We start from the raw sequence: 25623 nt of genomic DNA on the forward strand, positions 1-25623 counted from the left end.
TGTAAATGGACGTTTTGTTTAACATTAAAGATGATAAACAGATAGAGCGATATGTAAAGATCTATAGCGCGGTTAAAAATAATCATGATACGTAATACTTAACAATATAAATAATCATGATACGTAATAACAAAAGAAGATCATATATGTTTCTTGTTATATTTGTAAATTCAATATTGTTAATTTAGTATTATAAAAATACTCCTCACTTTATAACTGATTAACTTATATTCAATTAAACATGTATGTACATGTAACTAAAGTGTTACAACCAATCTCATTGAGATCAACAAATTCCACCAAACAATAAGCGAGATTCTATCTGTATAGAATTATAAGATAATAGAATATATGGTCCTTGTACATTCGTTCGTTCATTTATTAGTTTAGGCCGAGTCTAGGGAAGTAAGCCTGAGAGTTGGTGCGGCGAAAAGTAAATGCAGGAATGAAAGAATTCGTATCCTCTGAGATATCTCAAACTTTGCGTGACTTTATGTAAAATCCAAATCGTTTAAATACGCTATGCACGAATCTCAAAGCACAAATAATACTGACCCCCTACATCACCCCCGAATAGGCACCGGACACGTCGGTCACGCAAAAGTTGAGATATCTCAGAGGATACGCACTCGGAATGAAAGGGGGAAGCATCTGGACATCAAATTCAAGCGACAAGCCGACAAGCGCTGCCGGAAGAGGAAAGGAATCCCAACTTTTTCTCGTCGATTCCGGGTATTTAAAACGCAAATACTATCTCTCGGTCAGGTATTCGCTTTTATTGTTCTATTAAAAAAAAATTGCAAAATTTATCCTGTGGACGTCGTATTAGCAGAAAAATAATAAATAAATAAATAGTGCAGCAAACTTGCAATCCGCAGTCCAGTAATCCAAATAAACTGTATGTCAAGCATTTCATATAGCTTTTACATTTACTTTGGAAATTTTTATTTCTTGACGAAGTGCATGATGAATAATCTTCAATAACAATGCACAATTACATTAGTTAACTTAGTCCATCTATTCTAATTTATGGTTATAGCTTAATTACGTATATATAGGGATGTCAATGACACCCTTTTATTCATTTATCTGATCCATGCTGGACTTATCTTTCTTTTTATAAATTTATTGAGTATGAATAATTTTTTTTTACTTATTTAAACGGATAAGGGTAAAGGCTCTTCTCACCCGTTATCTAATCGAGTAATTATATATTAATGAACAATAAATATCTATTCTCCAACTAGTCTTGATAGTTGTGTTACGCTTTATTAACTACTAAAATACATAAATAAATTTCAGCAAATCCCGACAAAGTTTAGACCTTCATAACACGTATGTATGTGTGAAATGAATGTGTTTTAATGTGTTATCTAGTAAATAATAAAAATAATTGTTATACTAACATTACCCGTTATTTTTTTTTGAAGAAGAACATTACCCGTTATTTATCAACTACCGTTTCGTTTTCTAACAACCATAACGGATAAGGATAGGGTACAGATAAGGTAATCCGTAGCAGGTAAGGGTACGGATACTAGTACGGACAATTTATAATGGATACAGGTACGGAAATACTTTCACCCAACCATTATCGTACCCGTTGAGATCCCTACGTATATATCACCTTACAAGGACATATCTCGGTGTACTCCAAAAATAGCTAAACCACCTCCATAATTCTTAATTTTTAATTATGTATATTAAAGTTTAATTGATTTTTTTGTTTTTTTTATGTTTTTATATAAGTTAGCTACTCTTATAAAAGATTAAATGCTTATATGTATTCGTAGTGGTAACCGCACAAATGTAGATACCGTTGAGTTAGGAAACATACTGTACCGATACAAGGTTCAATTGATTTTTTTCGATTTAATATTTTATGTATTTTATATGCATTTAGCATCAAATCAAAATGTAATGCGATTATGCTTTTATATATAAAGCAGTCACGGTGTAAAATTAAGGATCGGCCAGATTAAATAAAATTAAGGATCGCTCTCCTCTATATGGTGTAATCAATCCACTATTTATTGTTATACTAAATGCACCGTTAATCACTCAAAAACTGAAATAAATTCAATTGAAAGTAAAATAAATGAGTTTAGAGAAATTTGACACGCGGGATGTTAACGGAGTTCGGCAAAACAAAGGCCTACGTCTCCGGGACTTCGCAACCTCTTCTAGGTGTGTCTTTCTATTACTCAATACGAAAGGATTACAACTTGTGAATCGTTGAGCCCTTACAATCCAAGCGGGAAGTCAACCGGCCAACTAGAGATAAGAACAAGGTATCAAAGTTTAAGCTACTCAAGAGAAACACTCAAAATATCACTCTAACATAATCTAACTCAAGATTAGTGAAGTGGGTTTGAGGTTGTTTGAGAGATTTTGATGTTTTAAGCTCTCACAACAATGGAGTAAGCAAAACTCTCGTAAAATTGCATTTTAAAAGTTTAGGGTCGGCTAAGATGCTTTGGGAAGAAAGCCCTATTTATAGAGACAGCTCAAAAATGAGCTGTTTGACTTAAAACGTTACAAAATTTTAGTTCAAAATGCGATTTGGGGTTTCAATTTTCTGACAGCTCAATAAAACGTTATCAACAATTATAAAATGTTATGTAATATTTTATACTATAAAATATTGATTAAAAAAAGAAATTTCTGAAGCTCAGATTTAATTAAAACGTTAAAACTTTGTCAAACATTACAATGCTAATTTAATTAAATCGTTATAACGATTGACAAACGTTACCAACGCTTGTAATTCAATTTTGAATTTGATTCAGCTGTACTTCAGCATTTCTGACATTCTCAAATCGTTATAACGTTTTATAAATGTTACAACGTTTTCAATTACTTCTGAGTTTGATCAAGCTGTTACTTCAGCGTTTCTGACAGGCTGAAAACGTTACAGCGTTTTACAAACGTTACCAACGTTTGTTCCCTGTTTAAACAGTCACAAACTTACTTTACCAAGTTTATGATTTTACAATTTGTATTATTGATAAGTGTCTTCATGATTTCTTCAGTTCAAGTATTACATTTGACTTGAACCTGCATAGCTTTCAAAAATAGAAGAAATCGTAAAATTCAATAATTGTATATTTTTACAAATTAGTCAAATAGACGAAAAAGATTATTGCTAGAACAACATTTTTCATGAATCCAGCATCAACCAAATAATACCTTCCTACAAAAGTTTTTAGAAATAAACATTACAAAACAGAAATTGTGCAGTTCTCTTAAAATATAATTGTCTTACAAAAAAATGGTTACCTTGTAGTTAATGCATTTTTAATCATTCTTGAGTCAAATACCGTCCCCTCCCAATCCACCAAGACATATGTAAATTTCATATCAAAGGTACACGCAGCCAATGCATTCATTGTTGGGTTGTCTTTTCTACCACGGTATTTAGGAGCTTCTTTGTCATCAACTCTAGCCCTAACATGTGTATCATCGATAGCACCGACATAATCCTGTCATTAAAAAATTAAAAAGTAATGATGAGTGAGTATCACATTGCATATTTGATGAATTTTATGGGCTTACAAGTAAATTATAGTATACCTTAAAGTATGGATAAAATTTTTCATTGTTGGGTATCTCTCGAGGAGTTCTTGATCCATCAGGTTGGACTAAAAAATCTTGTTCTAACTCTAATATTGCTCTCATGACTCTATGAAAATCACGACTCACTGTAGCTCTACCACGCCACCAATAGAATGCCGTTGGACGGTGTTTTTCATTATGACCAACCATGTAGAGAAACCTTGCAACAAGCTCGTGGATGCCTACACATCTACCTGGTCTAAGACCACCTTTTACTTCTAACAAAGAACACAAGTTGAGGAAGGAGCGAGCAACCATTCGAACTATGTCACAACATTGCCCGCTATGAAGAAGCATATACATCAAGAAGACTAAAATGTATTAATACATATAAATAGAGACGGGGGGCCAAAAAATCAAATGCAATGTAATTTCATTTTATAAAGAATAAAATGTATTAATATATATACATTACAAAATATAATGGACTAAAGTATAAAATATCTCTATTTTTTAGTTTCATCTCTATTGTTCGTGCCTTAGAGTGTGCTCTAGAAAGGGGGAACAAAGGGGAAAGGAAGGGAGGGACGACAATTTTTGAGTTTCACCTACTTCACAATGTAAATACGGAAGGAAGGGAAATGGTTAGAGAGTTAGCAGTTAACCCTACGCGACTGAAAATGGTTACTCCTAAATTGGGGTTTAGATGAAGAAAAAACGGGCCCACCAACGGATCTACCAATTTTGCCCTTTTTCCCGCCTCCGTCGACACTTCTCATTTTCGTTTTCCCTCCATAAACAAAAGTGAATCACTTTTTAGTTTCCACGCTATCTTCCTCTTGGTGCGATTCTTTCTCTCAATGAGTTTCTCAGCGTCGCCAGGTAAGTTCTTCTCTGATTTCTTTGGAATTTTTAACTCCAAGAGTTAAAAAAACAACCAAGAGAGTAATTGATCAGTTTCAAGATTGTGGTGTTGTATTCTTTTCTTTTTATGATACAACATTTGCTTTTGTTCACGGAATCATTTGCAAAATTGTAGTAACTTACACATAGTTTTCCTATGTATTTATTTTGTCCTGCCTTCTAAGTTCTAATAATGTGTAAATAACATTGATTAGTTGCTAGCAAATTGGCACCTGTGATACGAAGCAGCAAAATAAATTTGCATAGTACTGTGATAATATAATCCTGAAATTAGTTATGGTTAAATTTATGCAACATGTAAGGCCATGTTATAACTTCCTCCACACAGAGCAATAAAACAAATTTTATTGCAGATTTAATTAAATTAGGAAAACACTTGAGAATGTGTAGGGTCATATTGTATTTGTTGGACCTACTGCCCCAATCCTCTTTACAAGAATAGTTATATTGAAGAGAATAGTGCAGTTTAACCAAGTAAGTTAATCTTATTTTTTTTCCCATTTTCATATTTAACTGTAAAATTACAACTCAATTTATTTACTTGATATTAAGGAAGGGACGTAATTTCACCACTCTCTGTTCCTTTCCCTCAATGTAACTTGTACTGGTACTAATGACTCGGTAATTTTATCTTTTTCTTAGATGGACGAACAAAGAAACAATAAGCTAGTTACTTTCAACAAGATGTTGGCAGCTGCATACATTTGTTGTCATGCTTACCAATTAATGATTCAACGATGAGGGAGAAAGCTAATCAAGTTCAATGTTCACACGCAAGTGTATACACAAAGTTTCAGATACAGCTAGTTGTACCCTTTTAAACCGTGATTTAGCTTTCGAATTAGGTTGCAAGTGCACAACTTTCGTTCAAGAGTACAATCAGGTATCGATCCTCAGGGACGGTACAGTTCAACTCTAAACCTTTGCTTGTCTCACTTAGGTACTAGATTTTGAGAAAAGATTGGTTTGATTTGTTTAAATTCCTAAGTTCAATAACAGAAAAGGAAAGCAATTAAACGTTTGGTTTTACTTTGATTCTAAAACGAAGTTTCTAGGGTTTCAGATTTCATCCTCAACTCTGCCTCTCTAGACCTTCACGCGACCCTTGTGACGCGACCCACGTGGTCTCCCACGCGACCCGCGTGGTCCTCGAGTGAATGCAGCATTTGACCTGTTTCTGAGTTATCTGCTTGTGTAAGGATCTGTTGACCGTACCTATTATTCCTAAACCTCAACTCTCGTTTATTGGCTTAATGAACCTAGTAAGGATATGCAACTTCACCTTCTTAGATCTACAACCTCAAACTCTCGTTTACTGGTGTTCAACCTAAGTCAATTGTCTGGTTTGCTAAAGGTATCCAATATCTCTCAATAGATGGAAATTTCACCTCTCAATTACTATTGATCTCACCTCTCGGATCTAAGATCTACCTCAAATACTTTATCTAATTGCAAGAAACATCAAGGTCAAAGTACTAGAAGAGATGCAAGAAACATTTAACAGTAGACATCAAGATTTATTCAAACAATCACAATCAAGCAATGGAAGAATAATACTCAGGCAATCAAACACAAGAAAAACTCAAATTCAAGTTCAATGCATACAAACAGAATTTTAGATTACATCAACTCTAGAAACAAGAAAGATCTACTCAAACATCATAAAGAAAGAGATAAGAGAAGAAATCATGATAAAACCGAATGAAGAAATGGATCTAGCAAGAATCTTCCAATCTTCCCTCCTCAGCTCCTCCTCTTTCTTGAGCGATACTTCAAAGGCCTTGAGGTTTGAATTCTTAAATTTTCTGAACTCCCCCTCCAGTGGCAGAGGGTGGTTTATTTATAGCTTTCCCCAAACGATCCTTCAAATTTGGGCCTTTGCTGGGCTGTCATTAGGCCTCCGCTTCATGCTCTGGGAAACATCGACGCGAGTCGCATCACCAGTGATGGGACCCGCGTTGGAACTTGTCTGATGCGCCTCGCGTGAATTGGCAGCGCGACCTGCGTGATGCGCCTCGCGTCTTGTGGTAGCTCCAGGGTGTGATGCGACTCGCGTTGGCCATGATGCGGGTCGCATCAAGATCTCAAAATGTCAGAAACTTCCCTGATTTTGCCAATTTCTCTGCAAAATAAGAATAAAAACGCAGCAGTACCACATTCTATATAAATTCAATGTAATGGACGCTATTTGATGGTTCTAAATACATGTTTTGGTATTCAAATTGGTCAGAACAATAGATTGAATATGGCGACATCATTCAACGAGAGTTGAAAGCAGATTGTGATCTCGAAAGAGATAAATTGATGTATAGGCTTCTTCATAGCGGGCAATGTCGTGACATAGTTCGAATGGTTGCTCGCTCCTTTCTCAACTTGTCTTCTTTGTTAGAAGAAAAAGGTGGTCTTAGACCAAGTAGACGTGTGCGCATCCACGAGCTTGTTGCAAGGTTTCTCTACGCGGTTGGTCATAATGAAAAACACTGTCCAACAGCATTCTATTGGTGGCGTGGTAGAGTTACAGTGAGTCGTGATTTTCATAGAGTTATGAGAGCAGTATTAGAGTTAGAACAAGATTTTTTAATCCAACCTGATGGATCAAGAACTCCTTGAGAAATACTCAACAATGAAAAATTTTATCCATACTTTAAGGTATACTCTAATTTACTTGTAAGCCCGTAAAATTCATCAAATATGCAATGTGATACTCACTCGTCATTACTTTTTAATTTTTTCAATGACAAGATTATGTCGGTGCTATCGATGGTACACATGTTAGGGCTAGAGTTGATGACAAAGAAGCTCCTAAATACCGTGGTAGAAAATACAACCCAACAATGAATGCATTGGCTGCGTGTACCTTTGATCTAAAATTTACATATGTCTTGGTGGGTTGGGAGGGGACGGTATCTGACTCAAAAATGATTAAAAATGCATTAACTAAGAGGTATCCTCTTAAAATACCACAAGGTAACAATTTTTTTGTAAGACAATTATATTTTAAAAGAATTGCACAATTTATGTTTTGTAATGTTTATTTCTAAAAACTTTTGTAGGAAAGTATTATTTGGTTGATGCTGGATTCATGATAAAGAGTGGATTAATTTTCTTTCGTTTTCATGTTTACGTTTTTCTTTTTTTACTCTAATTTATGTTCCGGCGCAGATTTATTTACAGTTCGTTTATACCAAATTTTGATACCAAAAGAAAAAGAAAAACCAAATTTTGATATCAGTACTTCATGTTTTCTAAACAAAGAACAGCTATAAGGATTGTTATTTGCTTTAACCTGCACGTAACAACGAAAGCATCTCTGATGTGATTCTCTTAGAAACATAGATCAAATGTATTAAGAAGTTATTTTGTTAAAAATAATATGATTACTGTTTTTTTGTTTTTTATGTCCATAGTCACTTTGATCATCCTTGTAAATATAAGATGTTTGAGGGACTTGTTAAAAAAAATCGTTTGTTCATCTTGTCAGTCACGTGTATCCACTATCCATAGATAAAACAAGAGTTGAATATCTTAGAATAAGCATAGATGTTTTATTTTATTTTGATCATATGACTGTGATCTTTCCACTTTGTTTTATCTCTTCTGTGATTGTTTTGAATGTAATGTAAGGGCAAAATAGTCATATTTACATAAAGTAGAAGACAAAATAACAAATTGTATCCAACTTCCTTTCCTTCCGTGTCTTTTACTGGAGCAAGTAAAAGACTATAAATTATCGCCCTCCCTTCCATCCCCACACCCTCATGTCCCCTCCCTTCCCTCTCTTATAAGATTTGTGGAGCACACCCCTAGTCTCTACAGTGTTCTGCCACTGAGTAGCAATTCATCAAACATTGCCAGGGCACAGGAAATACAAGTATTTTATATTGATAATTACCGATACAAACTGAAAGCAATCGACAACATCTGAAGACCCAATATCACAGTTTAGTACCTAATTCATTTAATACGACTAATCGAACATCATTTCGCAAATTGGCTACTCCATCAGATGAGTTGTTCAATCAGTTTTTTGTTTAATCTCATCTCACGTGAAATTTTAATTTCTGTTCGGATTTGAAGACATTTTTATTTCGGAATTAAGTATTTTAATTTAGTCTCACAATCAAACGGCCCATTAAGGTATAGCCGGTCCAAATTTAGAGGAGTGCGTACCCTCTGAGATATCTCATATTTTGCGTGACCGACGTGTCCGGTGTCTATTCGGGGTGACGTAGGGGGCCAGTATTATTTGAGCTTTTAGATTCGCGCTGAACGTATTGTAACGGTTAAGATTTTCCAAAAAGTCACGCAAAATATGAGATATCTCAGAGGATGGAACGGGGGCTTCCGTATTATTTATGCTCTAAAATTCGTGCAGAAGCACAAGGTATTTGAACGGTTAAGATTTTCCAAAAAAAACACTCAAATCACACTTTCGCCGGTCGCCGCCTTTCAACAATTTCTCTGAATCTTTCTCCCCACTCGTACTTTACTTGTCATAATTTATCGAGATTAGAGATCTCCATTCGCTCGCTCCCTTTTCCCTTTACCACCATGCCTCGGTGTTATTGCGACTACTGCGACACTTATCTGACCCACGATTCAGTGTGCCTTTCTTTAATTTCCTTTCTTTTCATATTCAATTATTCTTAAATCTTAACATTTGTTCAACAATAAACTCCACTTCGTAGTATTTGACTAATTTTTAATTTGATTTGGAGCAGCCCTCTGTCAGAAAGCAACATAATGCTGGGTACAAGCACAAGGTACCATTTTCTATCAAACAATTGATTTAGTAATGTAACCCAATATTTTCATATGGAAGCTAAACTGTTTTGTATTGGTCCTAGGTCCACCTGGTAAAATAAAATGGTTCCGTGGATTATTCAATATTGTCGATGACATCAGAACTTTGCAGTACTGATCAGATCAGACCAGTAAATTGGCCTTGGCCTGTTCATGATTCAGTTGTCTTGTTCATTGCTTTTTTTTTATGGACTCAATGTTAAGAGCGCTTGATACTGCCTCCCATTCTTTGACCCCAACAAAGAAAAGAAAAGGTTGTTTGTTTATGTGATTGATAAAGGGGTTGTTACCAATCAATGCATTGTGTTACCATGTTGATTCTACAGTCTAGATGCAGCCAATCTATGTTTTTCTATCTCTGCACGTTCTATGCATCTCTACACATTACAATTGCGCATAACAGGCAAATGTAAGGAGCTACTACCAGCAATTTGAGGAGCAGCAGACGCAGAGCCTAATTGACCAGAGGATCAAAGAGCATCTAGGTCAGGTAGCTGCTTTCCAGGCCACAAGATTTCTTAACACAAAATTTCAACGCTGGAATGAAATTGATATAAGAACAATAGCCAAGCATTCCTAATGAAGCTTTCTTAAGATCAGCTTGATTATTACTGATTTACCAATTGGTTAAACATAATTTAGATTTGGTCCAAATTTATTTGTCTCAGATCAAAATTTTGCATATTTCATTTAACAAATACAAGTTATTGATGCCTACTGGATTAACCAAAAAAAAATGGCTTGTTGATTACATGAGCAGGTCGGTGCACAATTCAATCAGCACCTTCTCTCTCTACCAGGAGCTATTCCAAGGCCCCGTTTGCCTATGATGTCTATGCCGTTTATTCCCGGCATGAGACCTCCTATCTTGTCTACCCCAACAGTCGGTGCTGCAGGTAATATGCAAAAAAAATCTTCAGAAAGTATTCTCTGAAACAAGAAATTCGGAAAGAGAAACCTAATTGTTAGTGACCTCATTTTCTTACCCAAAGGTCAATAACTGAAAGAACATGTACTGAAACCATTTTTTCTTTTGTTATCTTTTCTGTTTTGTTTTGGAATTATTTGGGTCATTTATTCAGGGTGGTCTCTACTGTCAGTGTTTGAAGGTATCTTTAGGTTTGGTCCCTTCATGAATGATGTAGATTTGCATTGCTTACTATTAGTATGAATTGAGGTGAAACTTAAAACGTAAATATTATTGTGTACTTCTTCTGTATTAATATTTATTGGTATCTTTTTTTTTTCCTTAAAAAAACTTCCATTTGGCATTGCACGTAGAGAATCACTTGTGAAGTCGGATCACTTGTGTGTAGGGATATTATATAATATTTTGTAGTAATTCATATCACTTTGTCAAATCAATCAGGCTATCCTGGCGGATATCCAACTATGCCACCAGGTGCCACATCCATGCCAATGCAAATGTCTAGTCTCCCTCGGCCTCCTATACCTGTACCGGTGATGTATCGGCCAGCACCACAAACAGGTTCTGCCGCACCTCCTGGCCCACAAGGAGGTCCTCCTCCAAGCACTTTGTAGGGTGGTTCTTTGTTAAAACTGTTAGATAACATTTGCATGTCTTATTTTGTATGTGGGAGAGGGCTCAGGAATCACCTCCTCCTGGAGTTGATTTTGTATGTCTCATTTTTTACTATTAGATGGCTTACCGACGTTACCGTGTGATATGGTTAATTTGAGGAGCTATAAATTGAAATCTACCTAGACTAGTTCTGGGAGAGGGCTCGAGAGTGAATATGGACGGATGCATGAATCTCGTACCATTTATACTTTATAGAGCTCTTTTGAGTGGCTTGAAGACAATGAAGCTTATGTTGCAATTTTAGATCAGGCAAAAGTTATGTATAATTGATATTTAGTTATTGTGGTTCTCTCTCCTTGGCTATTCAGGTGTTTTCTCAACACTCTCATAGTTGCACAATCTTGACAGGTCCGACTTTGTTAGTACTTTTTGTCGAGTAAATTGAAACACACTAAAATTTTTGGTTGATAAAAGCTTTTAAGCTCCGAATTTAGAATTTGGAAGTGTACCAAATTGGCCTTTGTAGTTTACACTGCTCAAGAGTCAAGACCATGGGTGGAATCATAATCTGTTCCAGTACTTATTGACGTGCATGTAAACATTCATTTTAGATATGGTCACACAGATGCCATCGTCTGTCAAATTAAATCCTAATATTTTTTTTTGGTGATGTCGAACCGAATGCCTAATTATTCGGTTGACCGAACTTTGATTGAATTAAACAAAAATAATTCGCAAATTTTACGAATTTTTTCTGAATTTTTTGAATTATTCGTTAATTTTTCCCATAACATTTTTTTTTTTTGCTATCTTGAAGAACTGAGGTCTTTGGTCCGAATAATTCCAAATCATTCTTGAATTATACCCGAATAACAAATTTTTAATCTCGCCGAACCGAACCCAAATAATTCATTTGTCACTGTGGTAACAACTATGCCATATTATTAGGGGTGTCAATGGGTACGGTACGGGTCGGGTGGAGACATTTTCACACCCATACCCATTAAAATTGACCTTACCCATACCCTACCCATACCCATTAAAAATTGATCTTACCCTACCCTACCCTTACCCGTTAATATTATCGGGTAACGAAACGGTAGCGGGTGAATAATGGATAATACTAGTATAATAATTAGTTTTATTATATTTTACAAATTAAACATCAAAAACTCATTCATTTTAACACATATATAATTGCATTTCTAATAAAAAAATAAAATAAATATGCAATCAATTCCAATTAAATTATTTTTTATAAAGAATAAAACTTCAAAAACACAAATATACATTTAAGTGGGTTAGAAATTGAATTAAATATACATTTAAGTGAGTTGGAAATTGAATTGAATATATATTTGAATTTTATAATTACCCTATAGGGTAACGGGTACGAAATAGTCATTACCCATACCCTTACCCATTTATTTAACGAAAAAAAATTCTTATCCATACCCATACCCAATAAGCTAACGAAAAAAAAAACTTACCCATACCCGCCTTATCGAATACGATACGGGTCAGGTAAACGGCTAAAAAGGTACCATTGACACCCCTACATATTATACCTGCTAAAGCAATACGTGCAATGTACATATCATGATGGTATGGAAATAAGACCTCAACTGTGGACTAATTTAATAGAAAACTTACGAGGACCAAAATGAGAAGCGAATGATTCTTCAATATTACAACTTTAATTGACCTAGCACCTACTGTGACTTGAGAAAACTTTCTATTTTCTTCAAGTCTGCGATTAGATTCATTAGATTCATTAGAATGAATGAACACTGAAATTGTTACAGAAGCGAATACGTACTTTTAATAGAATTGACCTACGAAGTCAGCGATAACTTTACTCATCGACTAGAAAATTTAATATTACTATATTTATTTTTTATAAAAAAAATATTATATTAGAATTTTTATCAATTTGGGTGAAATTTGTACTTTCAATATTTTGATGAAATTTAAACTGTTAATATTTTTATCCTAGGGCTAAGCCACTTGGACAGACCAACACTTACTTTAGTAGAGGTACAAAATGTCCCCCACTACAGAAACAACAGAGGGATTGAGGAATTAATCCATTGATAGATACAAACATTTTGCACTGTTCTTGAGCCTAAAACAAAACTTTCTATTTTCTTCAATTTCATTTTCATCTAGTATCGACAAAAAATAAATTGTTACAGGAGCAGCCAAACCAGCTGTACCTTGCCATCTGCTTGTGCAACCTTTCTCAGAAGCACCTGATGCAATGACAATCATGTCAAAATTTAATAAACTTTAATACAGCCCTATATCATTGATACAAGGTGATCACTTGCCTGCCAGCAGGATACTAGTGCAAAATTGTTCCATATTTTTTGTCAGTATGCTTTTTTTTTGTCAGTATGTTTAGTTTGGGCTTTCTATCAGCTTTGTAAATGCATTAACTGGGAAAGCATGGCACCTCTGCACAAAATGAAAAGAATCATACCAAGATAGTCAAGTAACTAAAGACATACCTAATTAGCAGAGCACAGCATGCTGAGGGTTAAAATGAACCCATAAATTACTGTTGTTAAAAAGTAAATCTTTTATTTTTCCTCATTTTCTGAAAAAATTTAGGTTTCTCCGTCCGAAATTTCACTCTTCTGAGTTTTTGCAATCTTGAAAGAACCGATTTCCCTGCATTACAGAGAATATTAGCCCTGATGCTCCATAGCCAAATACATCGTAGAGAAGGTTACTTTGCAAATATAGATGGAACCTTGAAAGCATAAGCTATATCAGAACTATCAACAGTTAAAGCTATTCTCCTTGACTTCTCTTCTTTGGATTGTCCCAGTTTTAATAGCCCCTGCAAATCAAAACAAAAGACATCTATTGTTAATCCTCAAAATAACCTGTACGCTAAAAAAATGTAACTGTGTGCACCCTTTCCTTTTTCTCTCCATCATGGGGACAAGAAAATTCATTTCAAAAAGTTATTTGATATTAAAAGCAACAAAGGTAACTCATTCACATTTTTATATTTTCAAAGATTAAAACCTGATCACTAAGTCCTTGACACATGTTGGTGAATTCCACTGCACCAATAGCTGTCCTTTTGTTTCTATGGATAGATCTCCATGTTTCATTATAAGTCCTGTTAAGCTGTTTATGATAAAACATGTAAGAAATTATGAGTGCTGCTGAAAGATTACTGATTCCAACTGTTCCCAGCCATGTTGTTCATGCATACAGTCCAAGGCATCTAGATAACTTTGTTCTTTAAAATAACTGTTGATGCACAACAAGTCATCAATTAATGGTTTTGGTTGGAGGACAGGCACATTTACTCACCACTGGAACTATAAATCAGAGAAGCCTGTGAACAAAAGGAAAAATAAGCCAACCTATCATTCACACTGGCCCTTATACAAGTACTGTACCAGTAAATGCTCCTAGCCTCAGACCAAAAAAGTATCATTTACATCAATCACTGGGAGAATAAAAAAAAGAGTACAGAATAAATCAGTGGAGCATACCTCTCCTACAGTAGTAGAGCTCTTCTTACTTTGGCTAAATAGGTTGACAATTGCATATAAAATTATCTGCATATGCAAAAATCACGCGTACATCAGCACTCCTTATTACAGGCTCAAGCATGCTGGTAACTGCAACACTCTGCTTTATATATTTTTTTAAATAGATAGGGGTCAACGCCCTAACTTATATTATATTTATAATGAAAAAAGAACTGCAACACTTAATTACAAAGTTTCAATTTGATTAAGCTAATATATTATCGTGTCTTAAATACAATCTATTTAATTTTTGTTACCTGCTGGTGTAGTGGAAGAGATAGAATAGTATCTACAATTTTAGGCTTGAATGCCTTCGATAAAGCTTTATCCATGTGATCAAATGTTACCTACAAACAGAAAACATATTAGAAGTTCGGGACAGAACTTTAAGCATGGGTCCAGGCCTACTTTGCAGCTTCAACATTGACTTTGGGCCACTAAGTATATCAGCAATGGCTATTATGGACATCCTTACTCGAGATTAATTGGAATTTCTTTTATAATTTCAGGGGACATTGATGTGGTGCAGAAAGTAAGATGACACTTACGGTGTGAAATTCCTGAAGCTCACAAGAATCCCTTAAATCTGCTTCAAGAAGTTCTACAGCACTCCTGCAAAGAAAATATCAATTAACAAATAATAGAAAACTCATTAACTTAAATTAGAAGCATGCAGTCAATTGATTAACTAATCAACTAAAACTAATTTCAGGTCGGTTTGACAACTGATCTCTATACACATTAGTTATTATGCAAACCTTTCAGACTTGAAAACACCAACCAAAGATTGACTTTTTTTTCTCTCTTTTTGAACATAAGCTGCAAGTCATGGATTGAATTTAGAAATATTACTTGCTACATGTAGTCAGCTTTCTTTTTTGACATCACAAGTCAGCTTTTTTACAAGGATTAACTTTGGTGTTTGACAGGATTCCCTAGAATTAATTGATACTTCAAGGGGTCAAATTATTACGATGAAGGGTGAAGTCTAAATGATCAAGAAGAAAATATACAATAATAGTAATTTACCTACAAACAGCAAGTGCTTTTCTCATATCTCCAGAGGCAGCTGCTACTTTCTGAGGAACAACAAAAGTCATGCTTAAAATGAATAAAGAAAATTTCTAAAACCTTCACTGGTATTATTAAAATCATATGTGCTCAGCTCAAAGGAATAAACAAAAAAATAAGAAAATTTACAAGCAAGTCAAATGCACCAAGCAGCAAAAGGATTATATAAAATCCTTATATCAAAAGTGTCAAGCATTCAAACATTTGTTACAAGAAGCTCAAAATTTATCATCAAGATTCAAGTATTTGAAAAGGGAAAAAATCAATGCAAGTATAGACTTACTCTGGCACAATATTCTAGAGCCAAAGCATCAAAGACATCATATCCAAGACCCTGAAAATTTTATGATATATCAGTTCAAAGTCCAGGCACCATAGTATTAAGCTTAGTAGATTAGCTTATTACACAGGCTAAAATACAAGTCCATGTCAGATTTATCCTGGTACTTGTCAGGAATAATCATGTTAATCGGTAATTAATAAAAGTGATTTTTGATTGAAGAGGTTTTTACTTGATTATTTCTACCTAAATTTTCATTTATAAAGTTGTTCAGCAAAGTCAAGTCCACCAATCAAGCAAATTAATATAAATAGCTCTGCTGGATTATCACATGTATACGGCAGCAAAAACAACCTTTCCTTTACTAAGAACTGGGGTGTCAGGAGTGTTCAGCTAAGCAGTAAAACAGTAAGATAGAACGATGAGTACCTTTAGCCTTTCTTGAATGATCTCGTATATTTGGTCTTTATTGTAAGCACGGAAAGTTATTACAGGGGGCTTACCTGAGAAAAGTGCAAATATGCATATTGTTATCAGTTTCCTATAATAAAATGGAACACCTTGAACCTCACACAAAGAATGTAGCATTTACAATAGAACAGATAATGATAGAAAGAAAGAATAGTTTCTTACAATTTAGCGATGCAAGTTTTGGAAGAAACCTATCAGCCAAGTCGATTGCATTTGCTATTCCTGTACACAACTCACTCTCAGAACTTGAAAATGGGACAAAAGGCCTTTTATTACCAATTACACCTACTTTTGTCTATTCACAATATAAACAAACATTCAATTTTGGCACTATGGACTCCGATTATCCTTTTTGGGGTAACTAACAAATCATGGTTGTTGTTTTTCATGTCAATTTAGTTGAGCCCGTTATAGATAAAATCCTCAAAATATCTTACCTATTAGTATGCATCGAGAAAAAGGAAGAGTAGTAAGCATGAAAAGATCATGAAGAACCGACCGATCTCTTGTTATCAAGTAATCCATCTCGTCTACTATGATCAACCTGTCACAAGCAATCAATTCAATTTGCTTACTTGTAAATATTAGTACATTATTTATAATCATTTTGTTATGCAGATAATTGGTTGAGGCTAGCTGAACCAGATACTTTGAGCATAAAGATTTGGAAAGATAGAGATGAACATGTTTCTCACATCATTCTACGTGGTGAAGATTGCTTTTGAGAGAAAATATGTTGCAGTCGCTGGAGGGGCGTAAGACCATTGCATGTCTTTTTGAACATTTGAAGAATCTGAATTTGAAATAGAAAATCAGCAAAAATAACAATCTATTTAGTGGTGGAACAAAACAATATTATATTATATCAGGTAACTACCTTGCTGAAAATCTCAGAAGTACTAGTTAAAGAAGTGCAGTTGATTGATAATGAATCTGGCTCTTCATACCCCATCTACGGAGAACCAACAAAATACATTAGAAACTATAAAAAATACACACTGGTAGTGGTATGTTGACCATTATGAAAGTTCAAAGACCATACTTATTTCCAACCCCACATAGTAAGGAACCGATAAACATGGTAAAAAGAACTTCTACCCCTCCTTGCTCTGAAAATACCCATGCTACCCTTCTTTTCTCACTAATTTATCTAGGGTAGAAAAAACAAAAAAGGTCAGAATCTGGGCATTTATAGGAAGCTAAGGGAAATGTTTGATATTTTTTCTCTTGCAGGGGTACCTAATATTGAGGTTTTGCTGGGCTAAGGTTGGATTCCCTCTTTACTGGAATACAAACTTAAGAAAAAGGAAGTGCAAAATTGTGGTAAAATACCTCCTTTGACCATGTGAGTAGTTTGTTCTTAACTTTCTCAAGAGAGAGTGTCTTTCCTGTGCCAGGACAACCACAAACATACAAACTGGCAGCTCTCTCTTTTTCAAAATGTTCCTTGCAAAGGTCAAAAATTTTATTCTGCTCTCCCACTCGGCAAGCAACACTGGTTGGTACAGTAGCCAAGTGCAATGCTTCCTTAACCGCTTTCATTTGTGCTGGATCTAAAGTAAAAAGGAAATCATTTAGTGGCGCTTATTAACCAGGTCCAAAATTAATTTTAGAATTCCTAAATAACTAAGAAAATTGAGGAAACACTGTTATACTTTCACTTGCTACAGTTTTTGCTGTGTTATTACGGATAATTCATGAAGACTGTGTACAAAATGCGTCTTAATCATCTCAAAAAATGGCAGTAATTCACATTCTTCAATTTTTTTATTCTCCGATATTTATCTGATTCTGCTGTGTGCTTATTTATTCCTTAACTACGAACTGTTCAACAAGTTGCTGACTTGGGATGAATTAATTCATTAGAGCCTGCAAGTTTTTTGTTTCCAAAATCCAGATCAATTAGACGAAGCACACCTAAGTCCCTAACCCCAGCATTAAATATAAATTTACCTTTCGGATTCCATCTGTTTCCCTGTGTTGGTTCGTCGCCGTACAATCTTTTTCTAGAAGATCTTGGGGAAGATATTATCTTGCATTTTGCGACCTTCCCAAACACCTGCAGAGTCAATGAAATCAAATCCAGAAATTACATGGGAACCAAAAAAAGAAAAACTATTGACGAGATCAAGATCTAAAAGATTCATCGACTGACATCATCGGATGGAGGTGAGGCTGGGCTTGAACATACCAACGTATCTGTTTCTTTAGATCTTGGACTAGATCTCTTCTTTGTAGGTGTTGTTGAGTCAGATTCTGATCTCTTCTTAGGCGATTGAAGGCCTCTTGATGCGCTTCTTAGTGTAGGCATTGTGAGAGGCTCAGGCCCAGGGGCGGACGCAGGATTTCTGCCAGAAGGGGGGCAAGAATCGGGTTTAAATAGCTTATCGGGTTCAAACCCATTAACTAATCGGTTACAAATTAAACCCTAAATATAACTATAATTAATTCCAAATTTACAAATTACAATTCTCTTTAACTTCTAATTTAAACCTAATTTGAAATTTCAAACTTTCATCCAATTACAAATTAGAAAACAAAAAAAATACCAAATTGGAAAATAATAGAGGGAGCATGAATCGAAACCAGTTCAATTAGAACTAGTTTTGCACTTCTCCTACTGTGGTAATTCACCTCATTGATTTCTGACCTTTATTGCTTCAGCGGAGAGAGAGAGTCGAAGTTGCTTCCGACTTCAGATACTTGAGAGAGAGGAGAGCGATTTCAGTCAGAGCCTCAGCAAAATTGATAATGATTATTTAGAAAATTTGAGGGAGAGCTACGCGCAGCGCAGGGGAGAAAATTAGGAGCGACAGATTTATTTACTTTTTTTTATTAAAGGCGACAAATTAACAGAGAGAGAGAGAGAGAGAGAGAGAGAGAGAGAGTTTATAAGATATAAGAGGGGGAGAGGCGCATCCCGCATGGAAGTAGAGAAAAAGAGGCGAGGGATTGGGAGCGCGCGGGAAGTAGATTTTGGGGCTCCCGCCATTCATCTAGTTTGGGCCGTCACGACTCACGAGTCACGAGAGAGGAATAGAGGATGCCCGGGAAATGAAATTGATTTATGCTTTGGGTTGGCGCTTAGCTTATCAATTTATCCATGTTATCCGAACTGAATCAGATATTGATGATCCACTAAAATTTCAAGTCAACGGTTCAATAGTCGAACCGGTGAATTAATCAGTTTAATTATTAGTTTTTTAAAACAATTATAACTTCATATTAATATTAGTGTCCTCTTAATATTTATAGAGCAAAATATGCAGCTTGCACAAGATCTAACCAGTACCAAATCTGCTCCTTATACAAGATCTAACTAGTACCGATTTTTTCATTAATATTCTAAAAACAAATGAAATTAATGAATGTGTCCTCAATTTTTTTTTTTTATAAATGCCCTAACTGCTCAACTGGACCAAACCACCCGCTAGTGGGGCGGTTAATTTCTTTTTTTTTTTTTTAGAGAATAATTGAATTATTTGATTATTGTTAACATGTATCATTTGCTTGAATAATCAAACGCATACGATAAACAGTAAATGCATTTTAAAATAATTATATGGTTAATTCTTAAATAATCTTTTAAGCTTTCGAAAAAAATTAATATCGGTCATTCCATGTCTACCGCTGATAGAAAAATTAAACTGAATTTTTGAGACACTAAACGATGTTTTTTTTCAATTCTAATTCCATCGAATACCCGGGGATGATCCCATGATAAGTGCTCTCTAAATGACCATAACTTTAAAATGTATTTACTATTTATTATGTGTGTTTGTTTATTTTTTTTAATGGATTACGATTTATTATTCAAAGATCATTGAAATTATCTATGATTGTTCAATATATGTGATTTACACGGTAATTATTATTATTTTCAAAATTCAAAACCGTCTCCTCTTAGATTTCACAATCATGTTCTAAACTTTTTTGTTGATGTTTTCCATGAATTATGGTTATATTTATGATTTAAAAATCATTGAAAGCATGAATTATGATTATATTTATGATTCAAAAATCATCGAAAGCATCCTGTTTGGAATAAAAAATTAGTAGTTATATTTATGATTTCATAATCTTGTTCTAAAAATTATTTAAATGAAAATATTAAGATCTAAAAAAAAAAAGTTGACATCATTGAGGCAATCTAACCAAATTTCCGTGTGTATATTTAAATAAAATAAATTATTAAGAATCAATGTCAGGTCCTTAATTAGTGTTATCTTTAGACTTATGATATCAAACTTACAAATCAAGTCAAAGTTATAAAGAGTTACGACATCACTGATCAATATATCAAATGTTTTATTCTTTAACATACACCCTAAACAAGAAAACAAAAACTCCACAAAATTATTTAAATGAAAATATTAAGATCTAAAAAAAAGTTTACTACCCCACTGGGGGGCAATTTGGTGCTGAAAGCTGGCCGCCCCTCAGTTGGGCGGTTAGAGCATATTTGATATTTTGATTATTTTTTAGGATATTAATAAAAAAATCGGCACATACGTCCCATTTTTCTCTTTTTCAAGCTTGATTACAACTATGACCAGATTCATCAGTAAAATAAAGCTCTATCAATTTGAACATAAATGTCTTACATGTCAAAATATTTTTGAGCTGTAATTAATAGTTAACTGATAATATGGATTGTGTTTTATTAGGCTGCATCAAAATATGAGCCCAGAATATTTGTTCTCTCTACGATCTGATATGATCATATAAGATCTATCTGATTAGGTGTGAATGTATGGTGCAAGCGAATTGGTGTATTAGTCTATACGTGTGTGTGTTAGTATTTCATTTTTGGATGTTCAGTTAATTATCCGAAACTACACAGAAAGAGAAAAGGAGATAGAAATATAGAAGAACGGTATTTTTTTTTATCGGATTAGATTGAAAATCTGATCTGTCTGAATTCGCACCACTTCATAAACTGAGAGAGAATGAAAGACTAAGAGCTGACTGGCAGTTGGCGCTAGCACTCCGACTCGTAGTTGCTTGTCAACCTGTTCGTGTGGATACAGGTAGACACGTGGTTGTGGTTACTGTTGCGTGGATCTGACACGAGATGTACGAAGTGAAGAAGATTACTGCTAGGATTTGAAGTTTCCGCTACGCGTCTAGTAGTAAACTCTATTTATCTCGGAATTAGTTTTACACATGAATTTTAATTTTCGGATAGTGAACAAATCTTGAACTAAATCGAATTGTTGCACATACGACCTACTCGAAACCCTTCAGCACCAACTTCATTTTCTTCAAAACAAAAACAACCCGAAGTTTTAAAAAGCTCATTCGGAATATATTTTGTCCTGTTACTTAACTAGTAGTAATTAAAAGGAAATTCTATTTAAGTTCTCTGTAGTTCAAATGTGTACAATTCATCGCCGTCTTGTCCAAACAAACCTTTGTTTACAAGTACTATTTCTTGTTCATTTTAAGACCTATTATTGGTCGAGCAATTCCATCGAGGAGAGCAAAATTTAGTTTTAAGTGCTGAAATGTTCTTGATTTGACAGAACTTCCTTCACCTCAGGGTTTTTACCAGTTATGAAAGGTTTTCGTTTCTAAAATATCTAATTTTGATTTGAGCATTTCATCAAACACCTTAAATGCATTGATCTATTCAATGAAATCTAACTCAAATATTAACCTTTTAAGTATTCTACCAATTTGATTACATTGACTACATGAGACTTCCTGGAGTATTTGATCTTAACAGTTTTTTTTGTAATTTCGTTTCAAAATCAGCCTCGAGAACGAGCAACCCTGAGGTGTTGAGGTTGAGTCTCGTGCAGGGGAGATTAGAAAATCAAGAAAAGGGAAAAGAAATCAAACCAATTCTCTTTATATAATCCAACAGTACGCTTTGCTTTTCGTGTTGACGAGCAAAGACAATGCAAGAAGATTGAACGGAGAGGAGAACTGTACAAACTCAAAAACACAAATGAACTTGTTTTGAATCTTTTTTTTTTTTTACGTTTTGGGTCAATAGTTTTTAATAAAATCAACCGATATAATCTGTTTTGGCCGGTTTATTTACATAAACGATTCTACATGAGAACTGAACCGGACTGGTAACAGGGTCCCGTTTTTCCGATCGAACCGACCGGTCCAGTTTAGTTCTGATAATACTGCTTCATACATTAAACAGGGACGTAATAGTAGAGGTGTCGCAAATTCCTGCTTATTCACACTCAATAAAAATTTATCTTATTCACACTCTATTCGTACCTATTAAGAATTGATCTTATCTTATTCTATTATGACCCGTTAAAATTAGTGGATAACAAAACTGTATTGAGATAATAACGAATAACACTAATATAATAATTAGTTGTATTTTTTTTATAAATGAAACATCAAAACTCATTTATTTCACACACATGCAATCACGCTACTAATAAAAAAAATAAAAAGCAAATGACAATTATTTATAATTAATTTTTTGTATAAATCAAGTGAATCAAAAAACACAAATAATTATTCGAGCATATTAAATTATTTAACTAAATAACAAGACATGCAAATAATGTAATATGTTTAACATTTTTATTACAACACAAATACACACTAAATAACAAAAAATTAATCACTAATTATTGCTCAAACATTATCGTATAACTTTATCTTTAGAATTACCTGATACGCAATACTCTTTGCCCATACTCTTACTCATTTATCTAACGAAAAAACCCGTTAACCATACCATACCTGATAAGCTAATAATTTTTTTTGTTTTACTCATACCCACTCTATCGAATGCGGTAGGAATAGAAAAACAATTAAAAAGATACTATTGACAACTAGTGATATATAGTCATCAATATTAATTTTATGTTAAATTCTAACAATGGGTGACTTTTTATTGGGACCGTTTCTCAGAAGGTCGTTGGCACTCGCAATTTTGAACATCGACGCATCTCTACAGTTGCTTATCTCAAGTAAGATGAAACTAGAAGATTTTAATAAAAGAAATAAAATTTAAAATGCACTATACTTTGCGCGAACTTATTCACGAGCTGATACATGGTGCGTAATATTTAGAGTATACGTACTTCGGTACTTGCGTGTTTTTTTTTTTATTATAGGACTGGAAACGAAATCCCGCATATTGAAAATGTCAACAAACAGTCGGTACGCTGTAAATAAATCTGAGCATATTCATTATCTGCACAATATACGTCACGTATTTATACGTTACGTAACGTGATTATTGAACTGATCACACACGACACACCTAATTAATGATGTGCTGGAATTGCATCTGAGCTCGTTATTTTTCTTAATATTCGAGACATCATTCTGACTAGTGTATATATAATATATATTATATTTGTCGATTTGATGATTATTAAATTTCAAAGTCTATCCTAATTAATGAACACATATAAATATGTTTTAAATGTACTCGGGATGCATTGGTTTAAAACTTCAAATCAGCACACATCTGAGCCGAAATTTTTATTAATATTCAAAAATATTTAATTAATTTCAAATTATACCCACTTTTAGATGGGATTTTCAGAAATGACCAAACCAGCCAAAATATTACCGATTTTAAATTACCTTTTTGGTCAAAATTTCACCGGTTAAAAAGCAGAAAATCCACTTTTTTCAGCGGCCAAAATTTTACCGGTTAACAAAAATCCACGTTTTTTTTACAAAACATAAAATTTTATAATTTATTTATTTTTTGCATTGAAAGATTAGAAATATTTAATATACTTCTCTGAAAATAAATGTAATACAATATAATAAATTCTTGATTCATTAGAAAGACTGTGACAAATAACCAGGATCAACATTTTTCAGGTAATACAAAAAATATTGTATTCCTTGTAATACATTTAATTTCTAAAAAGTTGTATCTATTTTGACGATTATTCTTGAATATTGTATTCCAAGTATTTATTGCAGTATTTTTATTGTTTTCCAACAACACAAAGAAATATATTAATTTTTCTTATAACCGCAAAAAATTCAACCTGAAAAATATTGATCCGGATTATTTATCGCAGTCTTATCAATAAATCAAGGATTTATTATATTGTATTACATCTATTTTCAAAGAAATATATTAAACACTTGTAATTTTCTGTTTTGTAAAAAAATAAAAGTGGACTTTTGTTAACCAGTGAAATTTTGGCCGGTGAAAAAAGTGAATTTTTTGGTTTTTAACCAGTGAAATTTTGTCCAGAAAGGTGATTTAAAACTAGTAATATTTTGATCGGTTTGATCATTTCTGAAAATCCCATCAAAAAGTGAGTATATTTTGAAATTAATTAAATATTTTAGATATTAATAAAAATTTCGGTCATTTGAGCATAGATGCAACTTAGTTATTGGGATTATACATTTATACTCTCTTCTGATCCTCTCCGACAGCAATCCGCTTTATCCGTTGATGCATTCATTGACGATGGTATAGGAGAAGGAGATTCCCGACTATGTCAGGATCAGGGAGTAGGGACTCCTCTTGCTTTACAGATTCGAAATGGTTTCCAACTGGGCCCCACATACAGACATACTGTTACAGGTCACAAATCGAACCGTCCGATTTAGTCAAATACCCATACGTACTATCTCAACGATCTGCAGTTTCCAAGCACCAATTTGTACCGTTTACCCGCCGAGTAGATTTCTTTCTGCTCTGGGAGCACCACGCCACGAAACACCCAACCCTCCCAAAAAGATAGAAAAACCCCATGCGGGCGGAATTCGTATCCTCTAAGATATCTCAAACTTTGCGTGACTTTATGGTAAATCTCAACCGTTTAAATACGTTCTGCATGAATCTCAAAGCACACATAATTCTGACCCCCTACATCACCCCGAATAGGCACCAGACACGTCAGTCACGCAAAAGTTGAGATATCTCAGAGGATACGCACCCATGCGGGCCCTGCAAATATCTTTTAATCGTCTCACATTATGCTGCATGCAGCTCTAATATTGTATCCATTAGCTCATTTTCGCAATTGGATTATATCAGATAATTTGCTATTAGTTCAATTTCTTTGTAAAACCACACCTCATGAAAACTTACCGTCAAGATAGATTCATCGGCTTTCAATTTTCAGAATTTCTCGAGGCAAAAATTAGCTACTCTTATCTGATTTTGGAGTTCGCTGCTGATCGGTGCTCCAAGACCAACCAATACTTGGTTTCTCACTCTCCCGTCTCCAGGAATTTATATTTATAAAGTAACTCATATTTTGGAATCAGATCAGGACGGTCCGATCAGAATCTGCACGAATATTAAAATCACCAGTGCATTACATGCTTGGCAGAATTATGATCGGACGGTCCGGATATAAACACAAAATTCAAGTTACTTTAGAGGATCAGGATCCCATCGCCAATAGCGAGGCCAAAATTTCAAAAGCCCTCCCAATTAAAAATTAAATTTTTTG

At 34.2% G+C, this 25623-nt stretch overlaps 4 protein-coding genes across 4 annotated transcripts; 2 read left to right on the forward strand and 2 right to left on the reverse strand.

Annotated features, from left to right (window-relative positions):
- Positions 1–3174: 3174 nt before the first annotated feature.
- On the reverse strand, positions 3175–3873 carry LOC144551484 (uncharacterized). The gene is made up of 3 exons (XM_078299452.1): positions 3574–3873; positions 3280–3482; positions 3175–3193 (listed from the first exon to the last, which is right to left on the reverse strand). Exons 1-3 carry the CDS (start codon positions 3871–3873, stop codon positions 3175–3177), a joined length of 522 nt encoding a protein of 173 aa, XP_078155578.1.
- Positions 3874–6188: 2315 nt separating this feature from the next.
- On the forward strand, positions 6189–7624 carry LOC144551490 (uncharacterized). Its single transcript, XM_078299458.1, has 4 exons — positions 6189–6265; positions 6792–6988; positions 7222–7446; positions 7533–7624. The coding sequence occupies exons 1-4, from the start codon at positions 6189–6191 to the stop codon at positions 7622–7624; spliced, it is 591 nt and encodes a 196-aa protein (XP_078155584.1).
- Positions 7625–8928: 1304 nt separating this feature from the next.
- LOC144552096 (U1 small nuclear ribonucleoprotein C-1-like) lies at positions 8929–11188 on the forward strand. Its single transcript, XM_078300198.1, has 5 exons — positions 8929–9081; positions 9201–9242; positions 9686–9772; positions 10043–10178; positions 10652–11188. The coding sequence occupies exons 1-5, from the start codon at positions 9031–9033 to the stop codon at positions 10822–10824; spliced, it is 489 nt and encodes a 162-aa protein (XP_078156324.1). The 5' UTR covers positions 8929–9030; the 3' UTR covers positions 10825–11188.
- A 1710-nt stretch (positions 11189–12898) lies between these two features.
- On the reverse strand, positions 12899–18544 carry LOC144552097 (cell division control protein 6 homolog). Its single transcript, XM_078300199.1, has 17 exons — positions 18357–18544; positions 18155–18260; positions 17534–17754; positions 17079–17153; positions 16897–16994; positions 16639–16745; positions 16364–16423; positions 16160–16233; positions 15734–15784; positions 15409–15458; positions 14928–14991; positions 14637–14726; positions 14341–14406; positions 13862–13966; positions 13581–13670; positions 13336–13498; positions 12899–13077 (listed from the first exon to the last, which is right to left on the reverse strand). The coding sequence occupies exons 1-16, from the start codon at positions 18510–18512 to the stop codon at positions 13457–13459; spliced, it is 1455 nt and encodes a 484-aa protein (XP_078156325.1). The 5' UTR covers positions 18513–18544; the 3' UTR covers positions 12899–13077; positions 13336–13456.
- Between the last annotated feature and the right edge of the window lie 7079 nt (positions 18545–25623).

The sequence above is a fragment of the Carex rostrata genome, chromosome 3 (genome assembly GCF_964058835.1).
Source record: "Carex rostrata chromosome 3, lpCarRost1.2, whole genome shotgun sequence".
In the NCBI taxonomy this organism is placed as follows: Eukaryota; Viridiplantae; Streptophyta; class Magnoliopsida; order Poales; family Cyperaceae; genus Carex; species Carex rostrata.